We start from the raw sequence: 12,597 nt of genomic DNA, 5'->3' as shown, positions 1-12,597 counted from the left end.
CCCTTGCGTCTCCCGGGGAGGGGGGGTCAGGGAGGCCCCCCTTACGTCTCCCGGGGGGGTCGGGGAGGCCCCCCTTGCGTCTCCCGGGGGGGTCGAGGAGGCCCCCCTTGCGTCTCTCGGGGTTGGGGTCGGGGAGGCCCCCTTGTGTCTCTCGGGGAGGGGGGTCGGGAAGGCCCCCTTGCGTCTCTCGGGGAGGGGGGGTCGGGAAGGCCCCCTTGCGTCTCCTGGGGGGGTCGGGGAGGCCCCCCTTGCGTCTCTCGGGGAGGGGGGGGTCGGGGAGGCCCCCTTGCGTCTCTCGGGGAGGGGGGTCGGGGAGGCCCCCTTGCCTCTCTCGGGGAGGGGGGGTCGGGGAGGCCCCCCTTGCGTCTCCCGGGGGGGTCGGGGAGGCCCCCCTTGCGTCTCCCGGGGGGGTCGGGGAGGCCCCCTTGCGTCTCTCGGGGAGGGGGGTCGGGGAGGCTCCCCTTGCGTCTCCCGGGGGGGTCGGGGAGGCCCCCCTTGCGTCTCCCGGGGGGGTCGGGGAGGCCCCCTTGCGTCTCTCGGGGAGGGGGGTCGGGGAGGCTCCCCTTGCGTCTCCCGGGGGGGTCGGGGAGGCCCCTCTTGCGTCTCTCGGGGAGGGGGGTCGGGGAGGCTCCCCTTGCGTCTCCTGGGGGGGTCGGGGAGGCTCCCCTTGCGTCTCCCGGGGGGGTCGGGGAGGCTCCCCTTGCGTCTCCCGGGGGGGTCGGGGAGGCCCCCTTGCGTCTCTCGGGGAGGGGGGTCGGGGAGGCTCCCCTTGCGTCTCCTGGGGGGGTCGGGGAGGCCCCCCTTGCGTCTCCCGGGGGGGTCGGGGAGGCCCCCTTGCGTCTCCCGGGGGGGTCGGGGAGGCTCCCCTTGCGTCTCCCGGGGGGGTCGGGGAGGCCCCCCTTGCGTCTCTCGGGGAGGGGGGGTCGGGGAGGCCCCCTTGCCTCTCTCGGGGAGGGGGGGTCGGGGAGGCCCCCTTGTGTCTCCCGGGGGGGTCGGGGAGGCCCCTCTTGCGTCTCCCGGGGGGGTCGGGGAGGCCCCCTTGCGTCTCTCGGGGAGGGGGGGTCGGGGAGGCCCCCTTGCGTCTCCCGGGGGGGTCGGGGAGGCCCCTCTTGCGTCTCCCGGGGGGGTCGGGGAGGCCCCCTTGCGTCTCTCGGGGAGGGGGGTCGGGGAGGCTCCCCTTGCGTCTCCCGGGGGGGTCGGGGAGGCCCCCTTGCGTCTCTCGGGGAGGGGGGTCGGGGAGGCCCCCTTGCGTCTCCCGGGGGGGTCGGGGAGGCTCCCCTTGCGTCTCCCGGGGGGGTCGGGGAGGCCCCCCTTGCTGCCCGGTATTGCAGACTGCATGGCTCGCGTGCGCAGGCTGCCTCCTGGCTCCGGTGCCACGGCCGCAGAGCGGGAGCCGGCCCCACGGTAACGCTCTGCTGTCTGTGCCCAGAACGCGGTGGAGGAGGCCATGGACATGTACCAGGAGCTGCACATGTGGGACGAGTGCCTTGTGGTGGCGGAGGCCAAGGTACGGGGGGGGGGGCTCTGGGGAAGGGGCGGGCCCTCGGGCTGTGTCTTTGACAGGGGAGGGAAGGCAGTGCTCCTGTGGGTCCTGGGGAGACAGGAAGAGAGGGGAGGGGCGTTGGTTTGGCACAGAGAGGGAGGAATTCGGGGCACAGCGGGGGGCTCAAGGTCACCGCAGGGCGCTGCAGAAGGAGAGGGGAGCTTGGGGGCGCTGTGGGGTAGAGGGGGAGGGGAGGCTCAGGGATGCTATGGGGTGGGGAAGTGGAGCTTGGCAGCTCGGGGCCAGGGTAGGGTGCTGCAAGGGGGAGGGGAGGGGAGCTTAGGGACTGGGTGGGGTGCTGGGAGGGGGCGGGGAGCTCGGGGACCATGCTGGGCACAGCGGGACGGAAGCTCGAGGGCTGGGCAGAGGGGGAGGGAGCTTGAGGACTGAGTGGGGCGGAGCAGAGGGGGAGGGGAGCTCGGGTCCGCCCTGGGGCGGGGCGGAGGGGGAGGGAGCTCGGGGACCCAGCTGGGCGGAGAGGGGCGGGGAGCTGGGGCGTGCTGCAGGGCGACGCCCGCGGGAGGGACGGGGCTGCCTGTGCTGACATCCCCCCCCCCCCCGTCCATCCCAGGGGCACCCAGGGCTGGAGAGGCTCCGCCGGGGCTCCCTGTGCTGACATCCCTCCCCCCCCTCCCCCCCCGTCCATCCCAGGGGCACCCAGGGCTGGAGAGGCTCCGCCGGGGCTCCCTGTGCTGACATCCCCCCCCCCGTCCATCCCAGGGGCACCCAGGGCTGGAGAGGCTCCGCCGGGGCTCCCTGTGCTGACATCCCTCCCCCCCCCCCCCCCCCGTCCATCCCAGGGGCACCCAGGGCTGGAGAGGCTCCGCCGGGGCTCCCTGTGCTGACATCCCTCCCCCCCCCCGTCCATCCCAGGGGCACCCAGGGCTGGAGAGGCTCCGCCGGGGCTATTACCAGTGGCTGCTGGATACGCAGCAGGAGGAGAAGGCCGGGGAGGTGCAGGAGGGCCAAGGGGAGCACCTGGCTGCCGTGGGCCTGTACCTGAGAGCCGGGCTGCCAGCCCGAGCCGCTCGGCTGGCCATGGCCCAGGACCAGCTGCTGGCCAACGGGGACGTCACCAACAGAATCACAGCCGCACTGATCAAAGGGGAGCTGTACGAGCAGGTGAGAGCCCCGCCCCCAGGGCTCGGAGCCCCGCCCCCAGGGCTCGGAGCCCCGCCCCCATCACCACAAACACATGGCCCCACTGTCACGCAGCAGCTTACCCTCACAGCGCCAGCATGCCCCCAAGCGGCTTCCAGCCTCACCTGCACAGACCTGCAGATACGCCGCCCCCCCAGCTCGGCAGCCCCAGCCCTGCTTCCCCCCCCGAGCTCTGCCAGTGCCCGGAGCCCTCGGCAGCCCCAGCCCTGCTTCCCCCCCCCTGCCCCCCAGCTCGGCCAGTGCCCGGAGCCCTCGGCAGCCCCAGCCCTGCTTCCCCCCCCGAGCTCGGCCAGTGCCCGGAGCCCTCGGCAGCCCCAGCCCTGCTTCCCCCCCCCCAGCTCGGCCAGTGCCCGGAGCCCTCGGCAGCCCCAGCCCTGCTTCCCCCCCCCAGCCCTGCCCTTCCCCCCCCCCAGCTCGGCCAGTGCCCGGAGCCCTCGGCAGCCCCAGCCCTGCTTCCCCCCCCCCCCCAGCTCGGCCAGTGCCCGGAGCCCTCGGCAGCCCCAGCCCTGCTTCCCCCCCCCCAGCTCGGCCAGTGCCCGGAGCCCTCGGCAGCCCCAGCCCTGCTTCCCCCCCCAGCTCGGCCAGTGCCCGGAGCCCTCGGCAGCCCCAGCCCCGCCCCCCCAGCTCGGCCAGTGCCCGGAGCCCTCGGCAGCCCCAGCCCTGCTTCCCCCCCCAGCTCGGCCAGTGCCCGGAGCCCTCGGCAGCCCCAGCCCCTGCTTCCCCCCCAGCTCGGCCAGTGCCCAGAGCCCTCGGCAGCCCCAGCCCTGCTTCCCCCCCCCCCCTCGGCCAGTGCCCAGAGCCCTCGGGAGCCCCAGCCCTGCTTCCCCCCCCAGCTCGGCCGCTGCCCAGAGCCCTCGGGAGCCCCAGCCCTGCTTCCCCCCCAGCCCGCCGCTGCCCCCAGCCCTGCTTCCCCCCAGCTCCCGCCCAGCCCTCAGCCCCAGCCCTGCTCCCCCCAGCTCCCCCCAGCTCGGCCAGTGCCCGGAGCCCTCGGCAGCCCCAGCCCTGCTTCCCCCCCCCCAGCTCGGCCAGTGCCCGGAGCCCTCGGCAGCCCCAGCCCTGCTTCCCCCCAGCTCGGCCAGTGCCCGGAGCCCTCGGCAGCCCCAGCCCTGCTTCCCCCCAGCTCGGCCGCTGCCCGGAGCCCTCGGCAGCCCCAGCCCTGCTTCCCCCCCCCCCCCCCAGCTCGGCCGCTGCCCGGAGCCCTCGGCAGCCCCAGCCCTGCTTCCCCCCAGCTCGGCCAGTGCCCGGAGCCCTCGGCAGCCCCAGCCCCTTCCCCCCCCCCCCCCCCCAGCTCGGCCAGTGCCCGGAGCCCTCGGCAGCCCCAGCCCTGCTTCCCCCCCCCCAGCTCGGCCAGTGCCCGGAGCCCTCGGCAGTCCCAGCCCTGCTTCCCCCCCCCCCCCCCCCAGCTCGGCCAGTGCCCGGAGCCCTCGGCAGTCCCAGCCCTGCTTCCCCCCCCCCCCCCAGCTCGGCCAGTGCCCGGAGCCCTCGGCAGCCCCAGCCCTGCTTCCCCCCCCCCCCCCAGCTCGGCCAGTGCCCGGAGCCCTCGGCAGCCCCAGCCCTGCTTCCCCCCCCAGCTCGGCCAGTGCCCGGAGCCCTCGGCAGTCCCAGCCCTGCTTCCCCCCCCCCAGCTCGGCCAGTGCCCGGAGCCCTCGGCAGTCCCAGCCCTGCTTCCCCCCCCCCCAGCTCGGCCAGTGCCCGGAGCCCTCGGCAGTCCCAGCCCTGCTTCCCTGCCCCCCCCCCCCCCAGCTCGGCCAGTGCCCGGAGCCCTCGGCAGCCCCAGCCCTGCTTCCCCCCCCCAGCTCGGCCAGTGCCCGGAGCCCTCGGCAGTCCCAGCCCTGCTTCCTCCCCCCCCCCAGCTCGGCCAGTGCCCGGAGCCCTCGGCAGTCCCAGCCCTGCTTCCCTCCCCCCAGCTCGGCCGCTGCCCAGAGCCCTCGGGAGCCCCAGCCCTGCTTCCCCCCCCAGCTCGGCCGCTGCCCAGAGCCCTCGGCAACCCCAGCCCTGCTTCCCCTCCCCCCCCGGCTCGGCCGCTGCCCAGAGCCCTCGGCAGCCCCAGCCCTGCTTCCCCCCCCCCCCCCCCCCAGCTCGGCCGCTGCCCAGAGCCCTCGGCAGCCCCAGCCCTGCTTCCCCCCCCCCCCAGCTCGGCCAGTGCCCGGAGCCCTCGGCAGCCCCAGCCCTGCTTCCCCCCCCCCCAGCTCGGCCGCTGCCCAGAGCTCTCCGTGCACTAGGGATGGGGGGCTTGTCCCTGGAATTGCTGGTTTCTTCTGAGCATGGTACTTTCCGACATCTGCCCAGGATGTAATCAGCCAGCCTGGGGGTGCCGAGCGTGGCGGGGGACTGGCAGCTGGTGGGCCGGGCTGTGGGGCAGGGATGCTGCAGTGCTCTGACTGCCTGTGCTCCTGCCGTAGGCTGGAGAGCTGTTTGAGTCGATCCGGAACCCCCAGAAGGCTCTGGAGTGTTACCGCAAGGGCTGCGCCTTCCTGAAAGGTACGGTGGTCCCCGCGCCCGTCCTGGGGGGAGCCCCCGGCGCCAGGGTGCCCGACAGGCCTCTGGCTGCGTGTCTGCGCCCATCTTCCAGCCCTCCGCAGCGCCCCGGGGGCGTGGAGACCGGGGCTACTGGGGGGCTGCTTGCAAAGTGGGCGCTGGACACTGACCCAGGCCACCCCTTCCCGTCTCGTGAGCCAGGCCTTGGATCAGCCGGGCCGGGTGCCATGTGAGCCTGTCCCTTCACAGCGGTGGAGCTGGCTCGCGTGGCCTTCCCGGCGGAGGTGCTCAACCTGGAGGAGGCCTGGGGCGATCACCTGGTGCAGCAGAAGCAGCTGGATGCCGCCATTAACCACTACATTGAAGCCCGGTAAGGCCAGGCTGGAGAATTCGCACAGCTCAGGGAGTTCATGCGCTGCACTGGGGGGCTGCCCGCCCTAGAGCCAAGGAGCCCTCCCCTCTCCAGCTTTGCTGGGACCCCACAGGCCCGCTGTCCCGGCCCCCGCTGTTCCAGCCTGGGCTCCTGCCCTGCCAGTGCCCAGAGCCCTCGGGAACCCCGGCCCCGGCTCCCTTCCCTCCCCCGGCTCGGCCGGTGCCCAGAGCCCCCGGGAACCCCGGCCCTGGCTCCCTTCCCTCCCTCCCGGCTCGGCCGGTGCCCAGAGCCCTCGAGAACCCCGGCCCAGGCTCCCTTCCCTCCCTCCCGGCTCGGCCGGTGCCCAGAGCCCTCGGGAACCCCGGCCCCGGCTCCCTTCCCTCCCTCCCGGCTCGGCCGGTGCCCAGAGCCCTCGGGAACCCCGGCCCCGGCTCCCTTTCCTCTCTCCCGGCTCGGCCGATGCCCAGAGCCCTCGGGAACCCCGGCCCCGGCTCCCTTCCCTCCCCCGGCTCGGCCGGTGCCCAGAGCCCTCGGGAACTCCAGCCCCGGCTCCCTTCCCTCCCTCCCGGCTCGGCCGGTGCGCAGAGCCCTCCGGAACCCCGGCCCCGGCTCCCTTCCCTCCCTCCCGCCTCGGCCGGTGCCCAGAGCCCTCGGGAACCCCGGCCACGGCTCCCTTCCCTCCCTCCCGGCTCGGCCGGTGCCCAGAGCCCTCGGGAACCCCGGCCACGGCTCCCTTCCCTCCCTCCCGGCTCGGCCGGTGCGCAGAGCCCTCGGGAACCCCGGCCCCGGCTCCCTTCCCTCCCTCCCGGCTCGGCCGGTGCCCAGAGCCCTCGGGAACCCCGGCCACGGCTCCCTTCCCTCCCTCCCGGCTCGGCCGGTGCCCAGAGCCCTCGGGAACCCCGGCCCCGGCTCCCTTCCCTCCCTCCCGGCTCCGCCGGTGCCCAGAGCCCTCGGGAACCCCGGCCCCGGCTCCCTTCCCTCCCTCCCGGCTCGGCCGGTGCCCAGAGCCCTCGGGAACTCCCGCCCCGGCTCCCTTCCCTCCCCTCGGCTCGGCCGGTGCCCAGAGCCCTCGGGAACTCCGGCCCCGGCTCCCTTCCCTCCCCCGGCTCGGCCGGTGCCCAGAGCCCTCGGGAACCCCGGCCACGGCTCCCTGCCCTCCCTCCCGGCTCGGCCGGCGCGCAGAGCCCTCGGGAACCCCGGCCCCGGCTCCCTTCCCTTCCTCCCGGCTCGGCCGGTGCCCAGAGCCCTCGGGAACCCCGGCCACGGCTCCCTTCCCTCCCTCCCGGCTCGGCCGGTGCCCAGAGCCCTCGGGAACCCCGGCCCCGGCTCCCTTCCCTCCCCCCCGGCTCGGCCGATGCCCAGAGCCCTCGGGAACTCCAGCCCCGGCTCCCTTCCCTCCCTCCCGGCTCGGCCGATGCCCAGAGCCCTCGGGAACCCCGGCCCCAGCTCCCTTCCCTCCCCCCAGCTCGGCCGGTGCATAGAGCCCTCGGGAACCCCGGCCCCGGCTCCCTTCCCTCCCCCCGGCTCGGCCGATGCCCAGAGCCCTCGGGAACCCCGGCCCCGGCTCCCTTCCCTCCCCCCGGCTCGGCCGGTGCCCAGAGCCCTCGGGAACTCCGGCCCCGGCTCCCTTCCCTCCCTCCCGGCTCGGCCGGTGCCCAGAGCCCTCGGGAACCCCGGCCCCGGCTCCCTTCCCTCCCCCCGGCTCGGCCGGTGCCCAGAGCCCTCGGGAACCCCGGCCCCAGCTCCCTTCCCTCCCCCCAGCTCGGCCGATGCCCAGAGCCCTCGGGAACCCCGGCCCCGGCTCCCTTCCCTCCCCCCGGCTCGGCCGATGCCCAGAGCCCTCGGGAACCCCGGCCCCGGCTCCCTTCCCTCCCCCGGCTCGGCCGGTGCCCAGAGCCCTCGGGAACTCCGGCCCCGGCTCCCTTCCCTCCCTCCCGGCTCGGCCGGTGCGCAGAGCCCTCGGGAACCCCGCCCCCGGCTCCCTTCCCTCCCCCCGGCCCAGCCGGTGCCCAGAGCCCTCGGGAACCCCGGCCCCGGCTCCCTTCCCTCCCCCCAGCTCGGCCGGTGCCCAGAGCCCTCGGGAACCCCGGCCCCGGCTCCCTTCCCTCCCCCCGGCTCGGCCGGTGCCCAGAGCCCTCGGGAACCCCGGCCCCGGCTCCCTTCCCTCCCTCCCGGCTCGGCCGGTGCCCAGAGCCCTCGGGAACCCCGGCCCCGGCTCCCTTCCCTCCCTCCCGGCTCGGCCGGTGCCCAGAGCCCTCGGGAACCCCGGCCCCGGCTCCCTTCCCTCCCTCCCGGCTCGGCCGGTGCCCAGAGCCCTCGGGAACCCCGGCCCCGGCTCCCTTCCCTCCCCCGGCTCGGCCGGTGCCCAGAGCCCTCGGGAACCCCGGCCCCGGCTCCCTTCCCTCCCCCAGGCTCGGCCGATGCCCAGAGCCCTCGGGAACCCCGGCCCCGGCTCCCTTCCCTCCCCCGGCTCGGCCGGTGCCAGAGCCCTCGGGAACCCCGGCCCCGGCTCCCTTCCCTCCCCCCGGCTCGGCCGATGCCCAGAGCCCTCGGGAACCCCGGCCCCGGCTCCCTTCCCTCCCCCCGGCTCGGCCGGTGCCCAGAGCCCTCGGGAACTCCGGCCCCGGCTCCCTTCCCTCCCTCCCGGCTCGGCCGGTGCCCAGAGCCCTCGGGAACCCCGGCCCCGGCTCCATTCCCTCCCTCCCGGCTCGGCCGGTGCCCAGAGCCCTCGGGAACCCCGGCTCCCTTCCCTCCCCCCGGCTCGGCCGGTGCCCAGAGCCCTCGGGAACCCCGGCCCCGGCTCCCTTCCCTCCCTCCCGGCTCAGCCGGTGGCCAGAGCCCTCGGGGGCCCCAGCTCCCTTCCCTCCCCCCGGCTCGGCCGATGCCCAGAGCCCTCGGGAACTCCGGCTCCCTTCCCTCCCCCCGGCTCGGCCGGTGCCCAGAGCCCTCGGGAACCCCGGCTCCCTTCCCTCCCCCCGGCTCGGCCGGTGCCCAGAGCCCTCGGGAACCCCGGCCACGGCTCCCTTCCCTCCCCCCGGCTCGGCCGGTGCCCAGAGCCCTCGGGAACCCCGGCCCCGGCTCCCTTCCCTCCCTCCCGGCTCGGCCGATGCCCAGAGCCCTCGGGAACCCCGGCCCCGGCTCCCTTCCCTCCCTCCCGGCTCGGCCGGTGCCCAGAGCCCTCGGGAACCCCGGCCCCGGCTCCCTTCCCTCCCCCCGGCTCAGCCGGTGCCCAGAGCCCTCGGGAACTCCGGCCCCGGCTCCCTTCCCTCCCTCCCGGCTCGGCCGGTGCCCAGAGCCCTCGGGAACCCCGGCCCCGGCTCCCTTCCCTCCCTCCCGGCTCGGCCGATGCCCAGAGCCCTCGGGAACCCCGGCTCCCTTCCCTCCCCCCGGCTCGGCCGGTGCCCAGAGCCCTCGGGAACCCCGGCCCCGGCTCCCTTCCCTCCCCCCGGCTCGGCCGGTGCCCAGAGCCCTCGGGAACCCCGGCCCCGGCTCCCTTCCCTCCCTCCCGGCTCGGCCGGTGCGCAGAGCCCTCGGGAACCCCGGCCCCGGCTCCCTTCCCTCCCTCCCGGCTCGGCCGGTGCCCAGAGCCCTCGGGAACCCCGGCCCCGGCTCCCTTCCCTCCCTCCCGGCTCGGCCGATGCCCAGAGCCCTCGGGAACCCCGGCCCCGGCTCCCTTCCCTCCCTCCCGGCTCGGCCGATGCCCAGAGCCCTCGGGAACCCCGGCCCCGGCTCCCTTCCCTCCCTCCCGGCTCGGCCGGTGCGCAGAGCCCTCGGGAACCCCGGCCCCGGCTCCCTTCCCTCCCTCCCGGCTCGGCCGATGCCCAGAGCCCTCGGGAACTCCGGCCCCGGCTCCCTTCCCTCCCCCCGGCTCGGCCGATGCCCAGAGCCCTCGGGAACCCCGGCCCCGGCTCCCTTCCCTCCCTCCCGGCTCGGCCGATGCCCAGAGCCCTCGGGGGCCCCAGCTCCCTTCCCTCCCCCCGGCTCGGCCGGTGCCAGAGCCCTCGGGAACCCCGGCCCCGGCTCCCTTCCCTCCCCCCGGCTCGGCCGATGCCCAGAGCTCTCGGGAACTCCGGCCCCGGCTCCCTTCCCTCCCCCCGGCTCGGCCGGTGCCCAGAGCCCTCGGGAACTCCGGCTCCCTTCCCTCCCCCCGGCTCGGCCGATGCCCAGAGCCCTCGGGAACCCCGGCTCCCTTCCCTCCCCCCCGGCTCGGCCGGTGCCCAGAGCCCTTGGGAATCCCGGCTCCCTTCCCTCCCCCCGGCTCGGCCGATGCCCAGAGCCCTCGGGAACCCCGGCTCCCTTCCCTCCCCCCGGCTCGGCCGGTGCCCAGAGCCCTTGGGAATCCCGGCTCCTTTCCCTCCCCCCGGCTCGGCCGATGCCCAGAGCCCTCGGGAACTCCGGCTCCCTTCCCTCCCCCCGGCTCGGCCGGTGCCCAGAGCCCTTGGGAATCCCGGCTCCCTTTCCTCCCCCCGGCTCGGCCGGTGCCCAGAGCCCTTGGGAATCCCGGCTCCCTTTCCTTCCCCCCGGCTCGGCCGATGCCCAGAGCCCTCGGGAACCCCGGCCCCGGCTCCCTTCCCTCCCCCCGGCTCAGCCGGTGCCCAGAGCCCTCGGGAACTCCGGCCCCAGCTCCCTTCCCTCCCTCCCGGCTCGGCCGGTGCCCAGAGCCCTCGGGAACTCCAGCCCCGGCTCCCTTCCCTCCCCCCGGCTCGGCCGATGCCCAGAGCCCTCGGGAACCCCGGCCCCGGCTCCCTTCCCTCCCCCCGGCTCAGCCGGTGCCCAGAGCCCTCGGGAACTCCGGCCCCAGCTCCCTTCCCTCCCCCCGGCTCGGCCTATGCCCAGAGCCCTCGGGAACTCCGGCTCCCTTCCCTCCCTCCCGGCTCGACCGGTGCCCAGAGCCCTCGGGAACCCCGGCCCCGGCTCCCTTCCCTCCCTCCCGGCTCGACCGGTGCCCAGAGCCCTCGGGAACCCCGGCCCCGGCTCCCTTCCCTCCCTCCCGGCTCGGCCGGTGCCCAGAGCCCTCGGGAACTCCGGCCCCAGCTCCCTTCCCTCCCTCCCGGCTCGGCCGGTGCCCAGAGCCCTCGGGAACTCCGGCCCCAGCTCCCTTCCCTCCCCCCGGCTCGGCCGATGCCCAGAGCCCTCGGGAACTCCGGCTCCCTTCCCTCCCTCCCGGCTCGGCCGGTGCCCAGAGCCCTCGGGAACCCCGGCTCCCTTCCCTCCCTCCCGGCTCGGCCGATGCCCAGAGCTCTCGGGAACTCCGGCCCCGGCTCCCTTCCCTCCCCCCGGCTCGGCCGGTGCCCAGAGCCCTCGGGAACTCCGGCTCCCTTCCCTCCCCCCGGCTCGGCCGATGCCCAGAGCCCTCGGGAACCCCGGCTCCCTTCCCTCCCCCCCGGCTCGGCCGGTGCCCAGAGCCCTTGGGAATCCCGGCTCCCTTTCCTTCCCCCCGGCTCGGCCGATGCCCAGAGCCCTCGGGAACCCCGGCCCCGGCTCCCTTTCCTCCCTCCCTGCTCGGCCGGTGCCCAGAGCCCTCGGGAACCCCGGCCCCAGCTCCCTTCCCTCCCTCCCGGCTCGGCCGGTGCCCAGAGCCCTCGGGAACTCCGGCCCCGGCTCCCTTCCCTCCCCCCGGCTCGGCCGATGCCCAGAGCCCTCGGGAACCCCGGCCCCGGCTCCCTTCCCTCCCCCCGGCTCAGCCGGTGCCCAGAGCCCTCGGGAACTCCGGCCCCAGCTCCCTTCCCTCCCCCCGGCTCGGCCGATGCCCAGAGCCCTCGGGAACTCCGGCTCCCTTCCCTCCCTCCCGGCTCGACCGGTGCCCAGAGCCCTCGGGAACCCCGGCCCCGGCTCCCTTCCCTCCCTCCCGGCTCGACCGGTGCCCAGAGCCCTCGGGAACCCCGGCCCCGGCTCCCTTCCCTCCCTCCCGGCTCGGCCGGTGCCCAGAGCCCTCGGGAACTCCGGCCCCAGCTCCCTTCCCTCCCTCCCGGCTCGGCCGGTGCCCAGAGCCCTCGGGAACCCCGGCCCCGGCTCCCTTCCCTCCCTCCCGGCTCGGCCGATGCCCAGAGCTCTCGGGAACTCCGGCCCCGGCTCCCTTCCCTCCCCCCGGCTCGGCCGATGCCCAGAGCCCTCGGGAACCCCGGCTCCCTTCCCTCCCCCCGGCTCGGCCGGTGCCCAGAGCCCTTGGGAATCCCGGCTCCCTTCCCTCCCCCCGGCTCGGCCGATGCCCAGAGCCCTCGGGAACCCCGGCTCCCTTCCCTCCCCCCCGGCTCGGCCGGTGCCCAGAGCCCTTGGGAATCCCGGCTCCCTTTCCTCCCCCCTGGCTAGTCCGATGCCCAGAGCCCTCGGGAACCCCGGCTCCCTTCCCTCCCCCCGGCTCGGCCGATGCCCAGAGCCCTCGGGAACTCCGGCTCCCTTCCCTCCCCCCGGCTCGGCCGGTGCCCAGAGCCCTTGGGAATCCCGGCTCCCTTTCCTCCCCCGGCTCGGCCGGTGCCCAGAGCCCTTGGGAATCCCGGCTCCCTTTCCTCCCCCGGCTCGGCCGGTGCCCAGAGCCCTTGGGAATCCCGGCTCCCTTCCCTCCCCCCGGCTCAGCCGGTGCCCAGAGCCCTCGGGAACTCCGGCCCCAGCTCCCTTTCCTCCCCCCGGCTCAGCCGGTGCCCAGAGCCCTCGGGAACTCCGGCTCCCTTCCCTCCCTCCCGGCTCGACCGGTGCCCAGAGCCCTCGGGAACCCCGGCCCCGGCTCCCTTCCCTCCCTCCCGGCTCGACCGGTGCCCAGAGCCCTCGGGAACCCCGGCCCCGGCTCCTTTCCCTCCCTCCCGGCTCGGCCGGTGCCCAGAGCCCTCGGGAACTCCGGCCCCAGCTCCCTTCCCTCCCTCCCGGCTCGGCCGGTGCCCAGAGCCCTCGGGAACCCCGGCCCCGGCTCCCTTCCCTCCCTCCCGGCTCGGCCGGTGCCCAGAGCCCTCGGGAACCCCGGCCCCGGCTCCCTTCCCTCCCTCCCGGCTCGGCCGATGCCCAGAGCTCTCGGGAACTCCGGCCCCGGCTCCCTTCCCTCCCCCCGGCT

At 76.9% G+C, this 12,597-nt stretch overlaps 1 protein-coding gene across 1 annotated transcript in view; it reads left to right on the top strand.

The window, feature by feature from the left end:
* The window catches only part of IFT172 (intraflagellar transport 172), a 178,238-nt gene that overhangs the window by 86,716 nt on the left and 78,925 nt on the right, over positions 1–12,597 (top strand). Inside the window, exons 21-24 of the mRNA XM_089776934.1 lie at positions 1,430–1,507; positions 2,417–2,665; positions 5,107–5,185; positions 5,432–5,552. Of these exons, the coding sequence (XP_089633060.1) occupies positions 1,430–1,507; positions 2,417–2,665; positions 5,107–5,185; positions 5,432–5,552 (527 nt within the window). The remainder of the gene's footprint in view (positions 1–1,429; positions 1,508–2,416; positions 2,666–5,106; positions 5,186–5,431; positions 5,553–12,597) is intronic.

This window comes from Pelodiscus sinensis, chromosome 3, assembly GCF_052426305.1.
Source record: "Pelodiscus sinensis isolate ZL-2025 chromosome 3, ASM5242630v1, whole genome shotgun sequence".
Classification (NCBI taxonomy): domain Eukaryota; kingdom Metazoa; phylum Chordata; order Testudines; family Trionychidae; genus Pelodiscus; species Pelodiscus sinensis.
Note: the sequence above shows the minus strand (reverse complement) of the source record. Positions and strands in the feature narration are given on the sequence as shown.